At 31.7% G+C, this 25270-nt stretch overlaps 3 protein-coding genes across 4 annotated transcripts; 1 reads left to right on the plus strand and 2 right to left on the minus strand.

Moving 5' to 3' along the window:
• Positions 1 to 25: 25 nt before the first annotated feature.
• Positions 26 to 2494, minus strand: LOC108478457 (uncharacterized). Its single transcript, XM_017780917.2, has 7 exons — positions 1935 to 2494; positions 1663 to 1833; positions 1241 to 1405; positions 1007 to 1171; positions 779 to 913; positions 524 to 621; positions 26 to 431 (listed from the first exon to the last, which is right to left on the minus strand). Exons 1-7 carry the CDS (start codon positions 2115 to 2117, stop codon positions 230 to 232), a joined length of 1119 nt encoding a protein of 372 aa, XP_017636406.1. The 5' UTR covers positions 2118 to 2494; the 3' UTR covers positions 26 to 229.
• Positions 2495 to 4597: 2103 nt separating this feature from the next.
• LOC108478263 (uncharacterized) lies at positions 4598 to 5735 on the minus strand. Of its 2 annotated transcripts, none has more exons than XM_017780702.2 (3): positions 5423 to 5735; positions 5150 to 5302; positions 4598 to 4898 (listed from the first exon to the last, which is right to left on the minus strand). In XM_017780702.2, the coding sequence occupies exons 1-2, from the start codon at positions 5426 to 5428 to the stop codon at positions 5150 to 5152; spliced, it is 159 nt and encodes a 52-aa protein (XP_017636191.1). In that variant the 5' UTR covers positions 5429 to 5735; the 3' UTR covers positions 4598 to 4898. The 2 variants fall into 2 exon arrangements, with proteins under 2 accessions (XP_017636191.1, XP_017636190.1); XM_017780701.2 differs by having other exon boundaries at positions 5154 to 5302; positions 5423 to 5734.
• Positions 5736 to 19256: 13521 nt separating this feature from the next.
• On the plus strand, positions 19257 to 24592 carry LOC108477432 (uncharacterized). The gene is made up of 11 exons (XM_017779973.2): positions 19257 to 19805; positions 20549 to 20624; positions 20799 to 20909; positions 21186 to 21302; positions 21379 to 21726; positions 22110 to 22432; positions 22713 to 22812; positions 22904 to 22963; positions 23112 to 23198; positions 23527 to 23667; positions 23966 to 24592. Exons 1-11 carry the CDS (start codon positions 19645 to 19647, stop codon positions 24293 to 24295), a joined length of 1854 nt encoding a protein of 617 aa, XP_017635462.1. The 5' UTR covers positions 19257 to 19644; the 3' UTR covers positions 24296 to 24592.
• Positions 24593 to 25270: the final 678 nt, after the last annotated feature.

Genomic DNA, 25270 nt, shown 5'->3' on the forward strand with positions numbered 1-25270 from the left:
AATAATAAAAAGAACAATACACTCATTTTCTCCAGAATAAGAAAAAGAAAAAGGAAATTAAAAATTATTTAATTTTACAAATTTATTATTTATACATGCACAGTGTCATATGGATTGTTTAATCATTATAGCATGTCATTTTGTTTGTAAATAAGATACAAAAAAGGAGAAAGTAAATAACAATAATTATGGTGAATTTGGCCTTTCTGATCATGGTGACAATGAAAGCTTAACAATTATGTTCATCCAAGACTTCTTCAATGTTAACAAACCGGCCCTTCTGGATGGAAAGTTGTGCCCCAACTCCCATGGCAACTGAGATCAACCCATCATTTAAATCAACAGCGGGAGTCTTTGCACCTTTTACTCTAATTGCAGACAAGAAGTTAAGGTGCTCCAAATAGCTAGAACCGTGATGCAATCCTTCATACCTGGAAAAATAAGGCAGTTTTGGATCAAATCGAAATGCTAACCATAAACAAGATGTTGGTGCTGGAACTGAGAAAAAGAGAGAGTGACCAACTTTATTAGTCGATTCTCAGCTTTTAGAGTCTGGACCCCGTCTCTACCCTCCATCCTAGAGCCGAAACGCACAATGCTTTCAGGAACAAAGGCTTCGCCCTAGTGCAGTATCATAATTTGAATCAGAGGAACAATTATGATAATGCATCTCTGGCAATCATTATGATAATGCATTTAGAAGCTACTAACGAAGTCAATAACTATTAGGAACAATGACAAACACCACAAGTTCAAGCATAAGAGGAAGAGAAAAGACCTTGCCAGTGTGACCGACAACAGAAATTTCTTGCTCATTTTTACTCCCTTCCGCAAACATGCAGAGGTCAAGCATCCCTCGAGCACCATTGTCAAATTCGACAATAACATATGCATTGTCAATAATGTCAGGTACCTGGTCATAAATAAAAGAAAAAATTGACATTCAGGAAACGTGAGCATGATACTCAAATCTATATCAAGCAAAAGAATTTAGTCATACTATGACCTTTCCGTCATATATTTCATCTTTGTGATTAACATCCATGGCACCAGAAGCCATCATACGAACAGGGTTTGCACCTGCAAACAGCCTCATCAAATCAAAGAAGTGGCAGCACTTCTCTACCAGGGTCCCTCCCGTGTTAGAATTGAACCGGTTCCAGTTGTTAACCTATTACAAGCACAAAGTCAATGAATTATATGGCGAAAATGATTGCAAAAGTTGAGTAGCTAACTTCACCTTAATTAGGAAAGGGAACCGATGTTCTCGAATTGCCACCATCTTGACCTGTCCAAGAGTTCCACCCTTCACTATCTCTATCAATTTCGCGACTGGTGGCATGTATCTATATTCCAATCCAACTTGTACCAGCATATCAGGCCTCTTTCTAGCAGCATTTACAACCTAATTTAATGATAAACTATATTTACCACATCAGTTAACCGAGGAAGAACATTTCATGAGAAAATCAAAATGCATCGAAACCGCTACAAACAATCAAATTCAGAAGAAATATATTAAAGCAAATTGAAGCATATTGTTTCCGCTACTGGCTGCTATAGAAACAACCCCAACATCAATTTGGAAAACCTTAATACGCTACGAACAGATAGAAGCTGTACATGAAACTTAAAGCTCAATAGAAGCTGTAAGTGAGTAACCTTTCTGCAGTCGGCGACCGAAGTACACAATGGTTTCTCAACTAGAACATGATGAGGTTTAGGATGGTTCAAAATATCCATCAGAATCAGATAATGAGTCATATTAGGGCTTGACACAACAACTACATCACATAAGCCACTGTCCAGTAGTTCCTGGTGCCCCGAGAAGACCTTCATGTATAAAAACAACTCAAGTCACAACAATCTTTTATATCAAAGTCAGCTGAAAGGAAATTTAGAAATGATTTGCAGTTCAACAGAAACTCATATACCTTAAGTGGCCAATCAAAGGATTGAGCCAGTTCCAAGGCAAGTTGCTGAGAGGGGAGGTGAGGATCAGCTATGCAAACAACCACCACTCCTTGGGTTCTAAGATGGTGAAGATTAATAAGATGTTCTCTTCCCATCATCCCTACCCCTATGATTCCATACTTCACAGTTTCATTGACTACCATGCTTGGAAGACTTGACCTCAAGTTTGGACTCTTATTCGCTGGTGGAGTGGCAAAGGCTTGGATTCAAGTCTTATATCAGTTCTGCCCGATTCTATCCCTGGGACCATCCCCTACTCCTTATAAAAAGAATTCCTTACATATTTTTTGCTTCCTTTATTTCCATATTTCCATATTTCCATATCCATATCCTTTATTTCCAATCCTCCCCCTCAAAATTAACAATTAATTAGACCCTCAAAATTAATTATTTTCGAAGCCTCTAACCTCCGTTGAATGATAACGTTCCAGATTATCAGCAAAAATGTTAATGTGACAATTTAAAGTCGAAAATTGCTGATGGTTGACGGCATCACTCAATGAGAAATTCACAAGGTTTTAAGAACTAGACGATGCTTTATTTTTGGCATAATATAAAATTTACCTTTTAACATTTAGTTTTTTTTAAATTTTTACTTATTTTCTTTAAGTTAAATTTATTTTAAAATTTTTAAAATAGTCAAATTTAACCACTTTTTAAAATAGTAGAATTATTATTATTTTAACAAAAATAATAATTGTTTAAAATTTCATGAACTTTTATATTTTTAAATTTTATTTCATTTTTTATATTTTTAAATTATTTTAATCTATTATATAAAAAATAATTTCATGTCAGTATATGTAATATGAATTATACATAAATTATTATGCGAGTTACTACGTCAATATTATTAAAAATAACCCATTTTTGACAGTAATATTCATTTGAAATATAATCGATAAGAATCAAGAGAGGTTATTGTGTTAATGAATGGTTGAGCTTTTAATATCCAGAGGGAAAAAATCTTTTTGTGGACAATGGTTTTATTGTTAATGTTTCAGCTTTGTTTGATGGTACATTTGGAAATTCTGCATTAGACGAAAATTTGAAGGCCTAGCGTCACCGACACTATTATTTTCCATGGTCTGATATGGAGCATAGAGAGAGGGTGTCCTGTACGTGCAACTGAAAGTCCAATGCAGCAACAGCCAACACAGGAGAGCATACAGCAGAAGGTCATAATCGTGATTGTCAAAGATTGCTGTTGGTGGGGCTCATGCTTCAGCGTACTGTTGTAAAAGTACAATGCATGGTGTTTTAGCAAAGACTGAAACTAGCTTAGTAAAAGGGCTATAGGAATGTGATCGTAAATTCGGCCTCGTTGGCTATCAATAAGATTATCCATGCTTCCTCTAAGGTGATTATGAAGTGCAAACTATTTGTTACTTAGGCCTAATTTAGTAAAAGTACTTTTGAAGAGAAGCTAAAATTTTCAGCTTCTAAAAAACATACGTTATGACCAATTTTTGACTTGAAAAAGGTGTTTAGAAATGCTTTTGTCCCAAAAATGTTTTGTCTCAAGAGTGCTTCTTAGAAACAACTACAAAACTGGCCTTAAGAAATGGAATTATCAGAATACTCAGAGCGCATAGAGAGGCAAATAGGTGTGTGATTTACTTGCTTCTTTAACTATGTTAGCTTGAGCCTCTTGTTTTAGACCATCCTCCTCACCGGGTGATGCAGGGCATGCTTGAAGATTACTTCAATGCTACCTTAAATGCTTATTTAAGCAATGTGGTGCAACCATGGCATGCAGCTCTAATTTCAATGCTATAATCATATCATTCCATTCTTCAGACCCGTAAATCTACAAAATAAGGGTCAAATGAACCACAGCAAAGGCTATCATGTCCTACCAATTGTCCAATACATAAGCTAGTGGATTGCTTTTGCTACAATTGCTACAATCTACCGTTCCATTGTTCAGATATGTAAATCTACATCACTCATTCATATGCACCACCACAACAGTGCAACCCTGTTCTACCGATAGTGAATTAAGGGAACATGTCCTTTTGCTACTATTTCAAGAATCTATTGTCCCATTGTTTTGGAACTATAAATCTACATAATTCAGTTCAAATGAACCACTGCAAAGGTGCTAGCATGTCCTACTGATAGAAACTAGTGGAGTAAAGTATCATGTTCTTTACCTCTATTATTTACATTTAATGTATCCTCCCAAATCATGGTCAATTTAATCATTCAAACAATCTCGTACGATAGCATCTTATCAGAAACAAGTTTTAACATCAAGAAAATGAATCGGAACAAACAATCTTTTAGATAGCTTGAACACCAGGTCTTAGCTAATGGGTGGTGCCAAAATGGGTGGTGCCAAAGTACATTATTGTTTGGTTAACTAATCCAACCGGCAAACCATGCTAATAGTGGTATATGAAACCTAAGCATATCCACACACCACTACAATCAAAGCAGAAATATGTTGCAAGCCATTTTCCAGTCCATGAAACACACAACAGACACTATCAAAATGCCATTTCCATCACACACCACATGGAAGGAAGAAACTAGAGACGTTCCAGATAGGAAAGGCTGCTACATGATAGGTGTTAGAATCAAAGGCATATATATGGAAGAGAAAGAAAATAAACCCAGATTAGTAGTAAAACAACCAATATCATAGAATTGATATATTATGGTGCTAAATAGTTAAACTAATCAAAGCCCATAAATTGAACAAACCAACAGATTTCATCTTTTATAAAATTCAATTAATACCCACACAACTATCACAAAATAGAACCGAGGGTTTTATAATTCATTTACATTTTTTGTATCTGCAGGCCATTCAAGGCCTTCTTTCAATGCTTCCCTCATCTTTCTTCAAATTTAAATCACCAATTTCGCAGAAAGACAAGTCTCTCTTCCACCAAAATCTCTATATTAAAACTTTGTTCCTGAAATGCCAACATCAAACATAAATACTAGTTTGTCATGTAAAAAGAATTCTTCGATCCAAACGAAATCGAAATTTGTACAAATTCAGTTGATTAAATTTGTTAAATCTCCAAATTAACATTGAGATTAAGAAATAATCTCAACTAACTCTAGATCTAATATAACAAAACGTGATTCAAAATAAGAGGGGAAAAATATTATATTCTCTCTTTAAAGGAAATGGATATTGAGCACTTAAGTAAAGGCACACCTACGTCTGTTTGGAATAAGAAGAAGAGGAAGGGACGCGTTTGTTACGGAACATCATGTATCCGACGGGCAATACAACTCCGATCATCATGACCGCTGCTCCGATGATATATCTTAACGGACTCGGTGGTTCAACCTCTATCATTGTTTTGAACTGCACGGCACACAATCATAAACCAACGTTAACAATCAATTTGATAGTTGCAATTGCAAAAGAAAATTCTTCATAATTGCGAAGTTCGAGATCTGGATCGAACCGTATAAGGAGACTTACTGGCATTGTTTTGGGGGCTTGGCTTGTCCTTTGGGTATAACTCTGATTCGAAACGCAGAGGATTTGGGCCACCGGCCGAAGAAAGGAACTAGCTAACAGAGAGGGGAGGATTTAGGGTTAATCTGGGAAATCTGGATCTGTTGGGTTCGCAATTCTCAGCTGTGGGATTTGGGGTTATTGGTAAGTTTTTTTTGCTTAAGGTCAAAAGATCCCAAACTGGCATAATCTGTTCCAATTTTTTATATCCGCTTAAATGTTGTTGTTTGTTGTTTTCAAATATTCATTTAATTTTCACAACACCTCAAAATAATTAAAACTGTAAAATTAAGATATAAGTTAGCTCTCCTATAAACAGTCACCCTAAACAGCATCGGTTATAATTGTCAAGTTTCTTTTAAAAAAATATTTTTTTATGTTTTATTTTAATTTTTATAATAAATTTTCACTTATAATAGCAAGTAGGATTTTCATTAAATTAATATTTTATAACAGCATAGTCTAAATTTTAAATAAAATTATAGTTATTTCATATAAGCAAGCTTATTAATTATTATTTATTAAATGAAAATAATTTTAATTAAAATATTATTTCAATAAAATAATTAAATTTTACGTGAATAAATATATTAATAATATTTTATTAACAGAAAATAATCTTCAACAAGTGTAATTAAATATATCAATTTAAGAAAGCGTAAAGTTCCTTAATTAAATATTCTACTATAAACTTGGAATATAAATTTATACATTTATTACTTGAATTTAGTAATTCATTATAATTTAATTAATTTAATTTGATAACTCATATTGATTAATTGAACTTTCTAATTAATCATGTGAAAAATATAAAATAAAATATGCATAAAAGCAATAATACATGCTGTTGGACCTAATTTTTTGCCCGGCCCAAAACCTGTTAAAACCCAAAATACAATCCCCAAACCAAAGAACCAAACAGACCAGTTTTAAGCCCAAAATACAAAAAATAGACTAAACCCTAGCCCAAGTTTTTAGCCCAATAACTTAATTTCTTTTTCCAGCAAAAGGAAAACCTTCAGGCAAGCTGCTGCTTGTGCCCACGCCCAGCGCACCTCCCCCGCACGTCGCTCGCCTCCACTGAGCCGTACGCTCCACTACTAGCCCACATCAGAGAAGTGCTTAATCGAACCTACAAATACAAAAATCAGTTGTAAAAAAAAGGTTATAAAAGCCTTCAAAAACAATGTAAAAAAGGATCTTTTTTTTGGAGAAAATAGAGAATACACACAAAAGAGGAATCAATAAAAAAATTAAACTCAAAGTTTTAAAGGTTACTTTACTTCTTCTTTGGGTATTTTTTTTTTTTTTGCTTTATATTTACGTTTCTTTTTTCTTTCTTATTTATTTATTGGGTTTTATGTAAATAAATTTGAAACAAGAATTAAAGAGAAGGTTTTACCTGGGTCTTAGTGATTTAGAACCCGAATGCCTGGGAAATGTGAAGATTCGGGCAGGGGATTTCGTCCATGGCTATAACAGTGGCCTTCTTTCTTGCCGAATTTGGCGTTCATGTAGAGAGCTTTCACTCTGTTTTTAAAAATGAATAAGGAGGGTGATGCTTTAAATTTTTGAGTGTTTTAAAACTTTTTTTGCTTTAAATTTTTGGGTGTTCTAAAAGTTTTTTTTAAGGTTAAAATAAAAGGAAACAAATAAGTTTAAGTGGGTAAGGAAACAAAACAGCATTGGGGAATGAAATTAGTGCGCCTTTTGGCCTGGATCCATGCGCATTGTACCTTTCAATGGGTAATTTGTGCAATCAGGTCCCTCTTTTGTGCTAGTCTTCAATCGGGCCATGTTAAGTTTCTTAAATTATTTAAATTTATCCCTGTAACCTGCGCGCTATTTCAATTTGGCCCTCCCCTTTTAGTGCAGTATTTTAAGATTTGGGGCATTTTCAATTCTAGACCTCGAACATTTATACGCATTTAATTTTAGCCAAAATTCTGTTTTAATAATTTATTTTACTTATAAATTGTCCCTTGGATTTTGTTTTTTCCTCTCAATTAAATTTCAGTTTTTTAAAATAATCATGTTTCAACATATTATCTTGATTTCATACTTTTGTGATTTTTAGAATAATCATGTTTATATGAAATACCTTTATATATTATTATTACTACTATATGTATTATTTATATTAAGCTTTTCCTGTGTATATATTACTTTGTATATTATTTACTTTTAATCTTCTATGCATATTATTTTTTTTTTGGAATTTCATTTATGCTACATATTTTTTTCTTCCTTATTTTTATTTTGATACAATTCAAGCTTTCATTCAAATTATTTACTTTATAATATTTCTTTTAAAATTTATTTGTACATTACTATTTGATATATTATTTTTCCCTATTTATTTTTTTTAAATTCTTATATTTATTACCCTTTTAAAATTTTCTTATAGTTTATGTAGTTATATTTTCAAATTTTCTTTTTCCTATTATTTATTTTATTTTAGAAAAACTTGTTATATTTTATTTGGGTGATTTATTTGAAACTTCTTTTAAAATTGGTTTCTTATGCATTGACTGTAATACCCCATACCCGTACCTGAGACCGGGATAGGATACGAGGCATTACCGAGATTTTCAGAATAATTTCAATTAATTTATATTATTTAGTATTCATTTTCTTGTTTCATGTAACATTCTTTTCATATATTCAATTCAATTATATCATATAAAATACGATACAATACTTAAATTTTCATATTTACATGTTCATGCAGGATATACGAACCTACCTGACTAAATTGCGAAATACCAAGATTTAGGGGCATATTGGTAATTTACCGTATTCCCAAATTGCACCCAATCTTAAATTGATAATTTCATTCAATTTATTAATTTAGATAATAAAACAATTCATTCCTTCAATTTAGTCATTTTCGACATTTTTACAAAATTACCCATAAAGTTTTACTTTTATTCAATTTAGTCCTTGAGCCTAAAACATACAAATTAGCCATGCTAGCTGAATATTCATACATATTTTCCTCCTCCTCCTCTCCATTCCACATCCTTAGTATAAACAACACACTTGTAGGTAACATTATCCATAATTTTCACTATCTACTTATGTGAATATTCAAGCTGTCCATCTGTGTCATAGTCACTAAATTATTTTTATCTTGAGCTACAGAACTCCAAATTAAGATCCGCCAATTTTCCCTGAAACTAGACTCATATACCTTTTTACCATAAAAATTTCATAATTTTTGGTTGGGCCAATTAATACAGTTTATTCATTAAAGTCTCTCATGTTCTGCTGTCTGATAGTTCCGACCCTTCTTCACTAAAAATTAATTATCTTCTTGTACAGGATTCGAATGATGTCCTCGTTTATTTCTCTTGAAAATAGACTCATTCAGGATTCTAAAAATATAAATTTAAGCCCCTAATTATTTTTATCCAATTTTTTATGATTTTCCAAAGTCAGAACAGGGGAACTCGAAATCATTCTGACCTTGTCTCACAAAAGTTATTGTATCTCATGATTTACAATTCCATTGCTTACATAATTTCTTTTATAAGAAACTAGACTCAATAAGCTTTAATTTCATATTTTATTCATCCTCTAATTCGATTTACATAATTTTTGGTGATTTTTCAAAGTTAGACTACTGCTGCTGTCTAAAACAGTTTTAGTGCAAAATGTTGATTTCCATTTTGCCCCAAATTTCACAATTCATACAATTCAATCCTTGCTCAATTAACCCTCAATTAAGATAATTTTCTCAATTAATACTTTTTCTAGACATTATAAGTTATTTCATAACTACTGAAATTCAGAATTTCCATATGGAACTCTAACTTCAAACTCTTTTACAATTAGGTCCCAAACATTTACTTTCTATTCAATTCTTTCAATAAAATCAGCATATAAATAATTTAAAGCTCTAATTCCATGCCAAATCATCATGTACTTCCAGCACATATTCATAGAAACTTTCAATTTCTTTCATAGAATCAAAAACTAATGAATTCAACAAGTGGACCTAGTTGTAAAAGTCACAAAAACATAAAAATTTCAAGGAGAAAGCAAGAATTAAACTTACATGAAGCTAGAGTATGAAAACCAGCTTGAACCCTCCTCCATGGCTGTTTTTCAGCTGATGAATATGAAGAGAAATGAAGAGAATTCTAGATATTCCAATTAAGTCCCATTTTTATTTAGCCAATTTTGGCAATTTTCCAATTTTGCCCTTATTTCATCCATTTCCTGATTTTTCTCAGCTATTGCCGCCAAAAATATCTCCTTTAGGATTATTTGCACTTTAGGTCCTTCCTCATTTGACAATTGAGCTATTTAATCCTTCTAGCAACTTTTACACTCTTTTCAATTTAGTCTTTTTTATTTAATTAACCACCCAAACGTCAAATTTTTTTGACTAAATTTTAATACTACCTCACCAACACTCCATAAATATTTCTAAAAATATTTATGGCTCGATTTATGAAGTCGAGGTCTCGATACCTCACTCTCGACCCAATTTACCTAATTAATTCTTTTAAATCACCAAATTCACTAATTCAAAAATGCTTTTATATTCGCATTTGACTCATAGGTATTAATTTATTAAATTTTTAACTCACCCGTCGGATTTGGTGATCTCAAATCTCTATTCTCGATACCACTGAAAATTAGGCTGTTACATTGACCATTGGATATAAATGGTGGTATTTTTATAATATATGATGTGCTGTTATTGCATGTATTCTAAGTTGTTCTTTTGCATTTCCTTATTATCTTATATTATTCATGAGATGTTATTGCCACGTGTTTTATTCCTTATGTTATCAAGTCTTTTTTTATAAAAATACATTTCATTTATTTATTACATTTCATTTGAAATTTTTAAACGAGGCAATGTTCGGTATTTAAAGAATTCGAAGAATCGTGCCCTAACGTACTGGGTTTTGCTTTCTTTGTTTGTCTTGAATATTCGAATATCCTCTTACCAGTTCACTCTCAAAAAAAATTTTCAAAATAAAGGCAATGTTCGGAATTTAAAGAATTCGAAGAATCGTGCCCTAACGTACTGGGTTTCGCTTTCTTTGTTTGTCTTAAATATTTGAATATCCTCTTAAGGCTAAAACGCACATTTTAAAGGCAAGCTCACAATTGAGGGTCAAAAATGTTGTGTCCTAACGTACTGGATGTAATGTTTTACCTTGAGGTGAGATGGTCTTTAATACACATTTGACTTACCTAAATGTTTTAAAAGCCAATAAAAGGAGGATCGCGTTTTGAACTCTGTCCAAATCTTTAATTTTCGACGTTAAGACACTAAATAATCAATCAAGTACCAATTTTGGGCGTGTCGAGGGTGCTAATCATTCCTCGTATGTAACTGACTCCCGAACCGGTTTTCTATTTTCACAGACCAAAATCGTCGTTTTGAAAAATTTATTTATTTATTAAAAACGACCGTGTTTTGAGGTGATCCAATCACACCCTATTAAAAACGATTGGTGGCTACTCCCAACTTTTCGTTTTCAAAAGTCGATTTCCCGTTTTCAAAAAAATGGTTTCGACACATGCATCTATTATACTTTTTTTAATTTTGTTGATTCAATTTCTACTTTCTTTCTTTTTTGAACATAATTCTTACTTTATTTAGTTGATAGAAATTCACGATATGAATTATACAGTAAACTTACAATGATTATCCTTTACAAGAGCATGCTATTATGGGGCTGTTAAAAAAAGGGTTGACTGTATTAAAATTTATGGTTTCGATTGTAATTCTACCAAGTGTACTTTTCTAAATTTTACATAATTTTAAGAGGATAAATGCCTAGTTTATACGTGAACTTTAGTCTAATGTGCAATTTGATACATGAACTTTGATTTGGTGCAATTATACACATGAAATTTAAATTGTGGTTCATATGTATACATGAAACTTTGATTTTAATTCAATTGCACACATTTAAATAAATGTGTATATAATTTATTAAACATAAAATGATGCTAATTCAATAATGTTGTTAGTGATTTGTGAAAATTGAATTTAATCAAAATTTCATGTATAAAATCTTAAAAAATCAAAGCTCATGTATGGCATTGTACATTGGATCAAAGTTCATGTATTGTCTTGATATTTATCTCAAACTAAAATGTCAAAAGTATCTCCATGATTACTACTCAACTAAGTTAAGATTCCGTTGATAGGTGACATCAACTCAGTCACCCTTTTAAATGTAGTATAGATAAATAAATAAATAAATTACAAGCTAACAAGGATAAACATCTCATATAGACAAAGGCCAATAAAACTACAAACCTAATTACATAGAACGAAGAAATTAGTCGGGGACCTTAGTCTCAAAGCAGACATAGCCCCAAAAGGTAAGACAACCTAAATTTATAATGATGAAAACAAGCCTCCATCCCTTATATTAGGCTTCCCCACTTAAATTTGAAACAAAGGGAGATCTCAACTCGTTATCATGACCCTCTCAACTGAATGACACTTTTAGCCATCAAGAAAAAAAATCATGATGTGGTGAATCTATATGCAATTCTTTTCTCCCGTTATAGTTGAAATATCTCTAATTTGAAACAACAGATGCAATGAAACTCCAGACAAAATTGCGATCCCTTGAAAACTAGATAGACTATAAGTCACTAAAGACTTGGAGAAAATGAGTCACTATAAGACACGAGCATCATGACAATCACTACATGACACTAAATCATGACTCAAACCTTGGGCTAACAAAAAATTATTTTTCTAACAACTTATCATCTTCCTACCATAAAATTGGTTAAAGTTCGACATTGATACAAAACCAAGGGCAGTATTGGGATAATAGTCAGTTGTTCTACAACCATAGAGTTAGCCACCATGAAAACAATAGAAAAATTTAGACTAAAAACCTGAATACAACCGCTCAGGATCCTCGATTGGTGATTCGAACGGTTAGGCACCTTAGACTAAGCAAGATCAGTGCTTGAAAGTTGGTATGCTAACGATGAGAGGGAGGCTATATTAGAATATGCCAAAAGATTAATCATATGATAATTGTAATAATATACTTTTACCTAGTTTATTAACAAAGGCATTGTCATTACTATTTTCAGTCTTTATTTCTGTGTTAAATAAATTGTATAATGAATAATCCTAAGAATGATATGTGATATCAAGTATTATTGTAAGTTTGGATAATAATAATGCATTGAGACTAACATGTGCTTGATTGATCGCAAGTGTTGTTATGAATATGTGATATCAAGTCAACAAGTAAGTATATGTTAGAGAATGATATATTGGACTGACCCACCATAAGAATGCTTCTTAGATTATTATGTAATAGGCATGACATTTCTCATAGTGATAAAGGTATGTATAATCTTTAGACTTGTATAATGTTTAGACTTGAGATCACTATTATTCCAACATCGTAAGTCATATGCTTTAACACAATCAAATGTCTTTCATAAATGGTTGTACTATAAAGACTTATGTTGGATATGTCAAAATCTATATAGGTGAAATGTGAGTGGTCAAGATAAATTTTGTCTCTCCTACATAATGGGAGTAATATCTTAGGCCTTCTAATTAGACCTGTCCACGGGTCGGGCCACCCGACCCACCTGAAAAATGAGATGGTTTAGGTAAAAATATAGGCTCGAAAAATGGGCTTGGGCAAAAGATAATGCCCATTTAAAAAACGGCTCGAGTCTTGGGTAAGCCTTTTTTTGCCCAAGCTCAGCCAGAATATGCAAAAAAAAACTACTATTTTTCTACTTTTTTATTATTTCGTTACTATTTTCTTGTTGTTTTCATTATTTTGCTACTATTTCACAATTATGTTGCTACTATTTTGTTGTTATTATTTAGATATTGTATAACTATTATTTTATTGTTAATTTTGTTACTAGTTTAGAAGTATTTGCTTATTAAGTTGCACCTATCTTAGTGTTATTTAATATACATATTTTTAAAGAAATATTTTCAATTTGTAGAGAAAAAATTATTTTAGTGCTTTTAGTATTTTTGATGTATTATATATATTTTAAAAAAAATCATATAAAATTTTAATACGGACGGGTCGGGCCCGAGTTTTAGTATTTTTATCCAGGCCGGGCTTGGACAAAATTTTAGGTCCATTTTTCAGGTCGGGCCAGGCCCGAGCTTAGCAAATGGGCCTAAAATTTTGTTTTGACCCAGTCGGGCCCATTGACACCTATACTTTTAATAGAGTTAGACCGAAAATGCATGATTATGCTCAAATGAGTTGATATGATATATCACATTTATTTGTTTATCTTAATTTACTCAATGTATCAAGAAATAAGAGATTAAACTATACAAGTGCAATTATTTCATATATTGTATCTAATCTAGATATCAAGGACAAAGGGATAGGTTATATGATAACATTATCACCAAAATGTTATGTCGGATCATGACTTATTGTAACTTGGGTAGTAATGATACATTTCTAGATGTCACTCACTGTTTGTAACATTAGAAATGCTCTAATATTACTATCAATGTTGCAAGAGCCTACAAGATTACATCCTGTGGTTGAAGCGATCATAATCCAAAAAAATTGATATTATATTTAATTGTCACATGGATTAAATTAATTATAGAAATATTCTTATGATTAATTTGATTTGACAAAGTTTATGTGTACATACTTCATGTACACACATAGAGAATACAATTAAAATAAGGGTAATATATAAAAATAGTCACTTTTGTTTGTCCCAGGTTACATTTTAGTCACTTATGTTTGAAATGTTACATTTTAGTCACTTATGTTTGAAATGTTACGTTTTAGTCACTTATGTTATGATTTTGTTACAAAGTGATCACTCCATCATTAAGTTCCGTTATCTCTCTAACGGTAATCCTACATGGCAGTCCAACTAGATTTTAGGTGCCAACTTAGATTTCTAAATGAGATGAAAATAGATTTTTAATTAAAAAATTTAATTAATTAAAATTTTTAAACCTAAACCTTAACTAAAAAAATTGTTCATCTTATATTTTTTATTTTTCTTCCGCCTCTTCTTTTTTTCAATGGTTTTTTTTTTTTTTTACATTTGACTGGAAAAACTATTATTAAGTTCAAAATAATTGAAATCAAATTGTCTGCTTCATAAAGATGGATTCAATGGAAGGTTCAGGTATCTCTTCTTTGCATTCCTCTATCTCTTTTATTCAATACTGGAAAACAAAAGATTAGATTTTTTATTGTTTAATAAAAACTCTAAATTAAATTTTTTTAAGGAATTCAAGTGGATTACCAAAAAATCTAAGAATTTCTAACTCAATCGTAGCCCTGCCATCCAACTGGAGAAAAACATTCGACAAGAGAAAAGTACCATACGTTTTCAAGCTTAAACATTGATTTCATTGTCAATAAAGTGACATGAAGTTGAGAAGAAGCCAATTTTTAATTTCAAGAATTTTAATTTAGGGATTTCATTAAACAATAAAAAAAATCTAATCTTTTGTTTTTCAGTATTGAATAAAAGAGATAGAGGAATGCAAAGAAGACATACCTGAACCCTCCATTGAATCCATTTTTATGAAGCAGTCAATTTGATTTCAACCATTTTGATCTTAATAATAATTTTTCCAGTCAAATGAAAAAAAAAAACCATTGAAAAATAGAAGAGACGAAAGAAAAGTAAAAAAGAGGAGATGAACAGTTTTTTTAATTAAGGTTTAGGTTTAAAAATTTTAATTAATTAATTTTTTTAATTAAAAATCTATTTTCATCCCATTTAGAAATCCAAGTTGGCACCTAAAATCTAGTTGGACTGCTACGTAGGATTGCCGTTAGAGAGATAACGAAACTTAAAGATAGAGTGATCACTTCGTAATAAAATAATAACATAAGTGAATAAAACGTAAAATTTCAAACATAAATGACTAAAATGTAACCTGAGGCAAACAAAAGTGACTATTTTTGTAGATTACTCTTAAAATAATATATGAATTGGGTTAATATAAATTTTAAATGGGAGTACTTTTAACGAAATTATTAAATAAAATTATTTAATATTTTTCAATCAAAGATACATTTTACTATTTTAATAAAATAATATATGAATTGGATTAATGTTTTATGGTGGTTTCCTTAAATTCCTCTATGGAAATATTTTATTCAATATAGGATTTTGAATAAAAGGAAGCTTGAATCTGAATTTTAGGTTATCCGAAATACTATTTTTGACTAGTAAAAAAAGAGTTTCATTTTTTTTATCTAAAATTTTTGAAGACTGTTCTAAACGTCTTTCATCCGGACGAATCACGTAAAAGTTAGGACATTTTGTTCCGGTTAAAGCTTTGCATCTCGACAGTAGTTTCAAATATGTATCAGTGTTGCTCTCTTCCATATCATTTTAAGTTACATTTTTAATCTTATACATGGATTCATGGGTTGTGATCGTTTGAGTCATTTTTCCGCTGCGCCATGGGGGTAAGGACATTCCAATGAGCTCCTCCAAACCTTTGGATGCATATTTGGCTAGCAACAGTGAAGGTGGGAGAGGTTAGTCAGATTTGGGTTAGTTTGATGGGTTTTGAAAATGGAACCTTCAACGACTACCGCAACTCTAGTGACCAACCCAAGCTAGATGAACTCCAGTAAAATGTGCATTGATAAATGTAAAATCTTTAGTTGATGAATGTTATAAAATATGCATAATAAAAATTGAAATGTATAAATGTATTAAAATAAAGCTTTAGTTGAGTGATAAATTAAAAGTTTTGCTAATACAATTGGTTCGAATTCCAATATCACAATATGTATTTTTTATTGATTTTTAAATAAAAAGACTAAATTAACCTCAAATAATATAATTTATTTTAATTACAAAAAATATTTTCGTAATTTTCTTAACTAAGTTAGTGACACGATTGAAGAAGACACCAACTCAATAAAACACTTATTTAATAAAATAGTATAGATATTTAAAATATAATTTAATTCAAAAATACTAATGTGATTTTATACTCTTATAGTTTTTGTAAAACCAAACATAATATTTTTGTTTATCATTCCTATCCCATTCAACTAATCAAACAACTTAATATTTGTTGCATTTCATTCCTATTTTATTAAATAAACCATGAAAAAAAATCAAATGAGACAAAACCGATCACCAAATCCACCTTCATCCTTGTCGCTATAAATTAAATCCTAGCCACATAACTAGGCAAAAACCAAGCATTTCGTTGGGACCAAATCTTTATTGCATTTAGTCTTTGACTACGGGGAATATGGCATCTCATTCCCAAAAATATAACTCTGGTGGTTATCTTGTTCGGGTTAGATTCGAATTTTATATTATTAGTTAAAATTTTTATATTAATATTTATTATAAATTTATAATTACATTAAAATAAAAATAATGTGTTATTCAAGCATAATTTCGATTGACTTGATAAATGTGGCCCGAGATTAAACATGTGTCTATAGTGTGAAGGGTTGAATTACTGGTCATCTTAATTTGTCATGAAATTGTGTTAAAAGAATGGTAATAGTGGACTTGAATTGAAATTTTTGTATTATCACTTCAAATTTTAGGGTTGAATTGAAATCTAGAGATTTTTACCCAAATTCCAAAAAGGAAAAAAATCAGATGTGACTTTCCAACGACATATTTATGCTTTAATTCGAATCCATCATACACTACAAATTAGGTACATCCACGTGTAGTATGAATAGGCAATTTGCACAATGAATTGACTTCAAATGATGTATATCAGAAATAAGATTTGCATATTTCCATATATCCACTGCATATTCAATTTTTAACTAAGGCATTTTCTTCGATTTCTAAAATATCACATTCGATCCGATGACAATTTAATTTATTTTTATATAAATTTTAAATTTTCATTTTACTTTTTTTCATTTAAATGTTGTTACATATATCTTATTAAATATATCCATATCAGAGATACTTATAATATTTAATTTTGTTATCCACATCAAAGATACTAACATTTTCCATTAGGAGAATTATTCCACCTCATTGTTAGGAGTATACAAGTTAATTATCTTTGACAATCTAATCATTCCAATAATACACCTACACTTGTCATTTACACATCCTCTAATTTAGTAATATTATATTACTTTGTCGATTTATCTAGAGACTAACAAATGACAATTAAACTTTATTAGGACATGCCACGTGGTATGAGATCAATACATTTATATACATCTCTTCTTTGATTCTCTCATTCGAACCATCTTTATGGTGACCACTCTTATTTTTCCTTCATCCTAGCTCCTCCTTCTTCTTTGCCCAATTCTATCATCCCCACTTTAGGGTTCTTCACCTTTATTGGGTGAACTCCTTGTATCAATAGATTTATGTTAGTATGTTGTTCAAGTATATATGATGATTTATCCATTTCAATTTAACTAATTATTCAACACTTCATGAGTATTGTTATAACGATTAAGTTATAAATGTATTGATGGCGATTGTAGTGGTCGTTCACATCATGAGTGATGTGGAGAGACGATCAATGTGGTGACTTCTCTAAGTTGAGATGATACTTTAGCATAGTGTAGGTTATATATCTTGTCTTGTGTCTCCTATTTGATGGATTACTCTTTGTTTAGTGCTGAAAGGGAGTAATTTTATGGTGGGAGTTTGGTTTGGCGTGTATTTCAACTATCAAACACTTTATCTCATAAGTGCTAAGGGCGGAGTAACGATAGGTATCAGCTTAAAAACATCATTGGAGTTGACTTGAGGAGATTGAATTGAGTGCTTGTCAAGTTAATGAGGTAAATGATTGACAAGTACTAATAGGAACTCTTTTCCATATATCTCCGAGAGATCAAGTAGGCCCATTTTGTATGATGCGATGTTCTAGTGAGGCAAGCCTTTTTATGAGGTTGGGAAAGCTACGAGGTTGAACTTTCTTCATTCAATTATAAGATTGATGGTTTGGCAAAATATGATACGACAAGGGTATAACAAGTATAATAATTGATTATGATATATTTCAATTTTAATTTAAGGTTAAAAGTGATGTAATTAAGAGGGAAAAGCTTGACCCCTTGAATAAATAGTAATATATATTTTTTAACACTTCAAAAATTAATAATTCAATTTAATCTTTTTAATTTTAATTAAATAAAAATATTTTATTTTACCTCTCTTAATAATTAATAATTCAATTTAAACCACTCTAAGACACCATTTTTAATGGTTGCCTCCAAAACTTTTAATTTCATCTTGCCCAGAACAAAATTATTGACTTCCTTTTCTCCCTTGATTTGTAAAATACCAAAAGAAAACTAAAAACAAGTAGCTTATTCAAAATATAACAAATCAATTATACTTCAAAATTTATCGTCATAGACGGCAGGAACATGTAAGAAACTAAAATTTATTGTCATTTTAGCATGCACTTGGCTTAAGTGCCTATATCCCTCCAATAATAGCAATACCATTTTTTTCTCTTTTAATTCGTATGCTTTTTTTACGAAGCTGTGATAAAATTTTATCATCTTCTGTTATTCTTCTTTAGTTAACTCATATTCTCAATCTAATCCATTTGTTAACTTAAACATCATAACGTGTTTCGAGCACAAATTCGATACTTCTATAACATTTGTTTCAATTTCATGTCTACTCTCAACATAAACCTGCGTCAAGATTATTTAGATGCAATGAACATGAACTGACCAAATTGTAGAATTTGTCAGAATCACATTAATTTCCATTGACTGGTTTTGTTGTTTTTAACCTTACTTTCCTGTCTATATATATATGTATTATGTATTTTCTTAATATTCACTTTTTATCGAGGTAAATATTAGACAGAGGAGACCAGGTGAAATAACTCCTCACATTGAATGCACTCAACAACTCTGAAGTTTATCATCTAAAGCAGGCAACTACCAGGTCCCATCGGGGGAGGGAAACTTTTGCCTTGTTTACTTTCACATTCTTATGTGAACATTCAAGCTTTTTTTTTTTTTTAAATTTCATTTACTACCATTTACATAACCCCATTTTGATGAACTATATCTCTCGAGTTTTGCCACTTCTATTACAACATTCATCATATAATCTTTGTCGGGTGGTTTTTTTCCTTGTCAAGTTCTAACTTCGATTGTTTCTCAACAAAAAATATATATAAAATAGCAAATCATTATTTTATGGTATAGAGTGAAAGAATGTGAATGTTTGGAATAGTGTGTAGAGTTGCTGACGTACAAGAAATGGATGGTTTTCGATTAGATCAGGAAGAAGGAGCAACAACAGCAGGGGGAGGAAAGGAGACTGAAGAATCTTCTTGGTCATCAAATCCACAAGTTCAGGCTCAACATAGACGTTCTAAGAGGTGACCTTCACATCTTCCAAGTTTCTTATGTTGTTTTTTTCAACTTGTTGTGCAATAATTAATCATAAAGTTAGTTGGACACTGTTGGGAATGTTACTAACCATGTCAATTTTTCTGTAGTTCTAAGGGTTTATTTTTCTTTGTACTTAACTGGTGTTTGCTTCTTTTTCATCCCCCCTTATCTTGTATTGCCTTTACTTGATAAGCAAGTGAAAAATTTGGGATCTTGTAAGTTTGAATATGGTGCAATAGGTCTATGGATAAATAATCTCTCTTGGTTCAATTGGCAGCAATATTAGTGAAGCAGGATTCAGGAGAATGATTTGCTGTTGTTGTTTTACCTGGATATGGTATGAATACTTGATTGCTAAGACTCACTAGGGAACAAATGAACCTCGAATTTTGATCTAATCATCTTAGTAAATTTTCAGTGGAATGTTCTATTATAAACTACCAAATGAGGAAGTACACATCATGTTTTTAGCTTTTCACCATTCTGCTTCTAGGCTTTTGTTTTAGCTGCGAGCTTCATTCTGATTATGAAGTGATGAATAATGAAGCCCTTAATGAGTGCTTTCACAAGTTTGTAATTCTTGTAAGTAGCCATAAGTTATAGAGTTGGTTTGATTAACTTTACAAGTGCAATTTGAGCATATAATCTTTCCATAAAATTATTGTAATTCTCAGAATCAGTTAAATCTCATTCTGACAGTTCCAATTACTATTCCTTGCTTTTGTTTCAGTGCGTCGGACAGAAATCTCGATGTTTTAAGAGGCAAAGTTTCGCGTCCGGTGAAGAAAGAGCAAAATGAAGTACATGTGAGGATACATTTTCTGAACAATTCCAAACTATGGCCATCTCATGCTATATTAGAGGACTGAAGTTATATATATAGCCTTGTTTTGCAGTGTTGAACGAGTATGAGAATTATGCATACTTCTTTTTCTATTTATTTACCCTTTTACTGTTTTTCAAATGTGAAAAAGTTTCAGGCATCTCCATTATCAACAAGGGCTTGTAGGACTCGAAGTCCTCTTCATGATTGCTCTGCTTATGGCAACAAGAATATTTCAGTGAACCAACGAGCCTCTTTGGAGAAAGATGTAAGCCTTCAACTTAGATGGTTTTCTTTGATTATAAATGTTTGACTGAATGTCTGAAAGGCATATAGATACTTCATGTGTGATGAAGGTGAACCCTTATAGTTCTATTTCAGTTGGGCCATAAATGGGTAATGAACCCATATGCATTCCATGAGAGACTTGACATGTGCACCTAAACAATGGATCAATGGTCTTTTATGCTGAATAGCTATATAATTTATCTCTTTGCTGCATAAGTTTCGACATTAGCATAACCATGGTTTTCCCCCTTTTCAGATAGAACTACTGCAATTACGTTTGCAACAAGAAAAATCTATGCGACTTATGCTTGAAAGAGCAATGGGGCGGGCTTCAAGCACTCTATCACCGGGGCATAGGCATTTTGCTACACAGGTAATATGATTTCTGGGAATGTGACTTTCTAGCTGTTTATGAAAACCAATCCTCAGCGAATATTGGCTAATTTCAGACAAAGGAATTGATTGCGGAGATCGAGTTACTTGAAGAAGAGGTTGCAAACCGTGAGCAACATGTACTTTCTCTCTATAGGAGTGTTTTTGACCAGTGCGTTAGTCGGCAACCTTCTGAGCAGAGTTCAGGCAAGGCATCTCCTGCCCATATGAAGCATGCATCAAGGAAACACCCAAGTGTTATTTCAAGTGCATTTTGTTCTTCAAAAAAGTTCCCTCTGAAACCTTGGCAAGCTCTAGTTTCCACAAATGATTCTGGGAAAAGAATCTCTAGAAGTATTGATGCGTCACAGTTCTGTGGAAAAAACGACATTCTATTTGACAAGACATCTTCACACTCTGTTAAGGCAAGAAACATGCGTACTCTAATTTTCTCTTTTACAACTGTGTTGTTAATTCTTGTTTTGTTCATTTAAAAGCTCATTCTTGTTTTGTTGTGAAAATTAAGAGTTGCATGTTTCTGATATATCAAGAGCCTTGACGTCATAGATGGATGGGCATCTTGAGCAAGGGCTATCTCATACTATTCTGCAACAATAACAAGTTGGATTCCTTAATCTGTTTTTTATATATATTGTTCCGGTGAAAATATTAAATTCAAAGATTGTGTTATATTGAAATCGATCATGCATTTTGTATTTTACCGTGTGAACCATAAGCCTAATCTGTTTTATAATGCCATGGCCATGCATGTTTGATGTCCAGACTTTCTTACCCTCGCATTTTTCAGGCTCATGAAAAAGTTCAAGGTATGGAAAAATCCTCAGTGCTGCGAACCCTGAAAGATCATCTATACCAGTGTCCAAGCAAGTTGTCGGAGGAGATGGTCAGATGTATGGCAGCTGTATATTGCGGGCTTCGTCCTGCAACGTCTCCAAGTTCCAAGAAAAACCAGTCGCCTTTATTGTCAAGGTCATCAACTAATGTTGTACTTCCTAGACGTGGCGCCGGAGACGACCAGGATTTCTCTTGCACGTCTGATATTGAAATATCTTGGATATCAACTGATACGAACCAATTTTCTAGAGCATCTTATGCCATCAGTAACTACAGGTTGGTTTATTATAGATACATATATATATATAAATATGCAAAAAGAAAATAGAGAAATAAACATAGACATGGAAATACTGTGTTTTGAGGAAATTAAGGTACACATTGCACAAGCAATTTGAGAGCAACTTCTTTTTTTTTCTCTTTTCTTGTGATACAAGTCAAATTCAAGTTTAATGTTTGTTTTTCTTTTTTATTTAAATCAACAGCATGTTTCCTCTTATATTTCATCACATCCTTTGAAACTGACACAATTTGTGCATTAATTTGTCAACTTCAGAGCTCTAGTAGAACAACTAGAAAAAGTGACAGTGAATCAGATGGAATTTAATGCCCAAATTGCATTTTGGATCAATGTGTACAATGCCCTTGTTATGCATGTAAGCGCAAATTCATTTACCAGCTCGTTCGTTGCTTCCTTCTTCTTTTTTTTTTTTTACCATCTTTAACTCTCAAATTTTCCTTGTGCAGGCATATTTAGCATATGGAATTCCCCATGGTTCTTTAAGACGGTTAGCCTTGTTTCACAAGGTAGTCCTATACTTAAATCCAAGCCGAAAACAAATTTAAGCATTTAATGACATCTTAAGAATTTGTGGGAACCTCTAAGAGTGGTTGCATCTTTATTATGATTTAGTCAGTTATTAGATGATAAAATTCGTTTTTCTGCATAGTGCAGGCTTCATACAACATTGGTGGCCATATCATAACTGCAAATACCATAGAGCAGTCAATATTTTGCTTCCGTACACCTCGAATCGGGCGGGTATAACTTTTGACATCAAGTACATATATAGAAATAGGTTGATAATTCATAATCTTGCAATATCCAGTACATAATGTTATCTGATTACTGATTAATTCAATATGTTTCACATCTTTTCCCTCCAGTATGTAATGGATATTTCAATAATCTTTTAGCATCTCATTGTTGGCTATAATATAATGCAATAGGTTTAAGGTGTTTATCACTTATCAGTGTAACCTTTTCAACCTTTGAAGACTAGAAACTTGTCTTACAGTGGAAATCAGCTACAATAACTAGCCAATTTCCTGATATTCATATATTTTATCTGATATTGTTTAAATATCAGTGGCTAGAGACAATCCTCTCCACAGCATTAAGGAAAAAATCTGGTGAAGAAAGGCAAATTATCAGTTCAAATTTTGGTCTTCCATATTCCCAACCACTTGCTTGCTTTGCTCTCTGTACTGGAGCTTTTTCTGATCCTGTGGTAATTTCTACTTGCCTTTTACAGTGTTTTGCAGTATAATTGTCATACAATATAATTTAGTAGGGTTTACATATAATTGATCCGTTTCAGTTAAAATGTCAAAATTCAAAACTTATCCAGTTATTTTCATCTCAATAAAAGTTAGTTATCCAGTTTAGTGCTTGTATTGATTGAAAAGATACAATCTTGATACTTAATCACATAAATAGCATATTTTGAAGTCCTATTATTGATTTTGAAAGCCTTTTTTTTTTTTTTTCAATTTAACCTGTTTTTGGCTCATCTTACACCTTTGTAGCTAAAAGTTTACACAGCATCAAATGTTAAAGAAGAGTTAGAAGCTGCAAAAAGAGACTTCCTTCAAGCAAATGTAGTTGTTAAGAAGTCAAAGAAAGTATTCCTACCCAGAGTTCTTGAAAGATTTGCTAAAGAAGCCTCCATCAACTCAGACGATCTCTTGAACTGGGTTCTTGAAAATGTCGACAAAAAGCTCCACAATTCAATACAGAAATGTATGGACGGCAAATCCAAGAAGAAACCATCACATTGCATTGACTGGTTGCCTTACAGTTCAAGATTCAGGTATATTTTCTCAAAGGATCTAACGGAGAAGCCATGGTGGGTGTGACTGAGTTCGACTCTACACGAATTTAACTACGATGGTTCTCGACATATTTTGTTGACGATGAAACGTAAGAGGTATCGCTCATCTATACGTGTAATTCAATGTCAAATTCATTGTACATCCTAATCTTATATCACTTACCATATATTCTAGTGAGATTAATATCTTTGCAAAAGTAGTGCATTTAACTTAATGAGTACATTACAATTCCTAATTGTTTTGAGGCTGTAATAAGCCTTGAAATTCGCTGTGATTGGTGTTATTACTTTGAATGTAATCTACTTTGTGTTTTTTTTTAAACAGTAGGGGTTGTAGAGATTTTGAATCTGGGACCATGACTCTGGAAAATTTAGACATTAGTTGTTTGCCACTTCACCTATGCTTCAGTTGACGAATGCAAATGTTGCATGTAACACAGTGTAATAACTTTTGGTAAAAGTATCATGGCAGTCTTTGTAACGTGAATTAGATTATATTTTATTCTCTCTATTAAAAAAATAAGTAAATTAGTCCATGTACATTAAATCAAAAAGTAAATCGGTCTTACTATTAAAAGTTTTATTCATTTCTACTGATAAAAACTGACCCCAATACGGCAACATGAGTTGTATGTGGTACGCCACATGTAATTGTCTTGTTATTACGTCAGGCATATCAATTTTAACAATATAAATGCATGAAAATTTTAACAAAAATAACCAAGAATACGAAGTCTCCATAATATATGTACCGGTAATCTTTTAAGTTCTAATATCAGCTCTTTTTATATTATAAGTTAAAATTAAATTATATTTTAAAATCAAAATAAAACTTTACCATTATATTAATTTTAACTTATAAAAAATTACAACTTTTGTATATACCAACATACAATATATCAATTTTGGCCAAGCTAGTTACTCCTTTATAAAATTTTTAGCTAGAAATTACTAACGCAAACATTTATTGATAATCTTTGTTTTAGTTTGGGTTTGTTGG

Source organism: Gossypium arboreum, chromosome 12 (genome assembly GCF_025698485.1).
Source record: "Gossypium arboreum isolate Shixiya-1 chromosome 12, ASM2569848v2, whole genome shotgun sequence".
Taxonomy (NCBI): Eukaryota; Viridiplantae; Streptophyta; class Magnoliopsida; order Malvales; family Malvaceae; genus Gossypium; species Gossypium arboreum.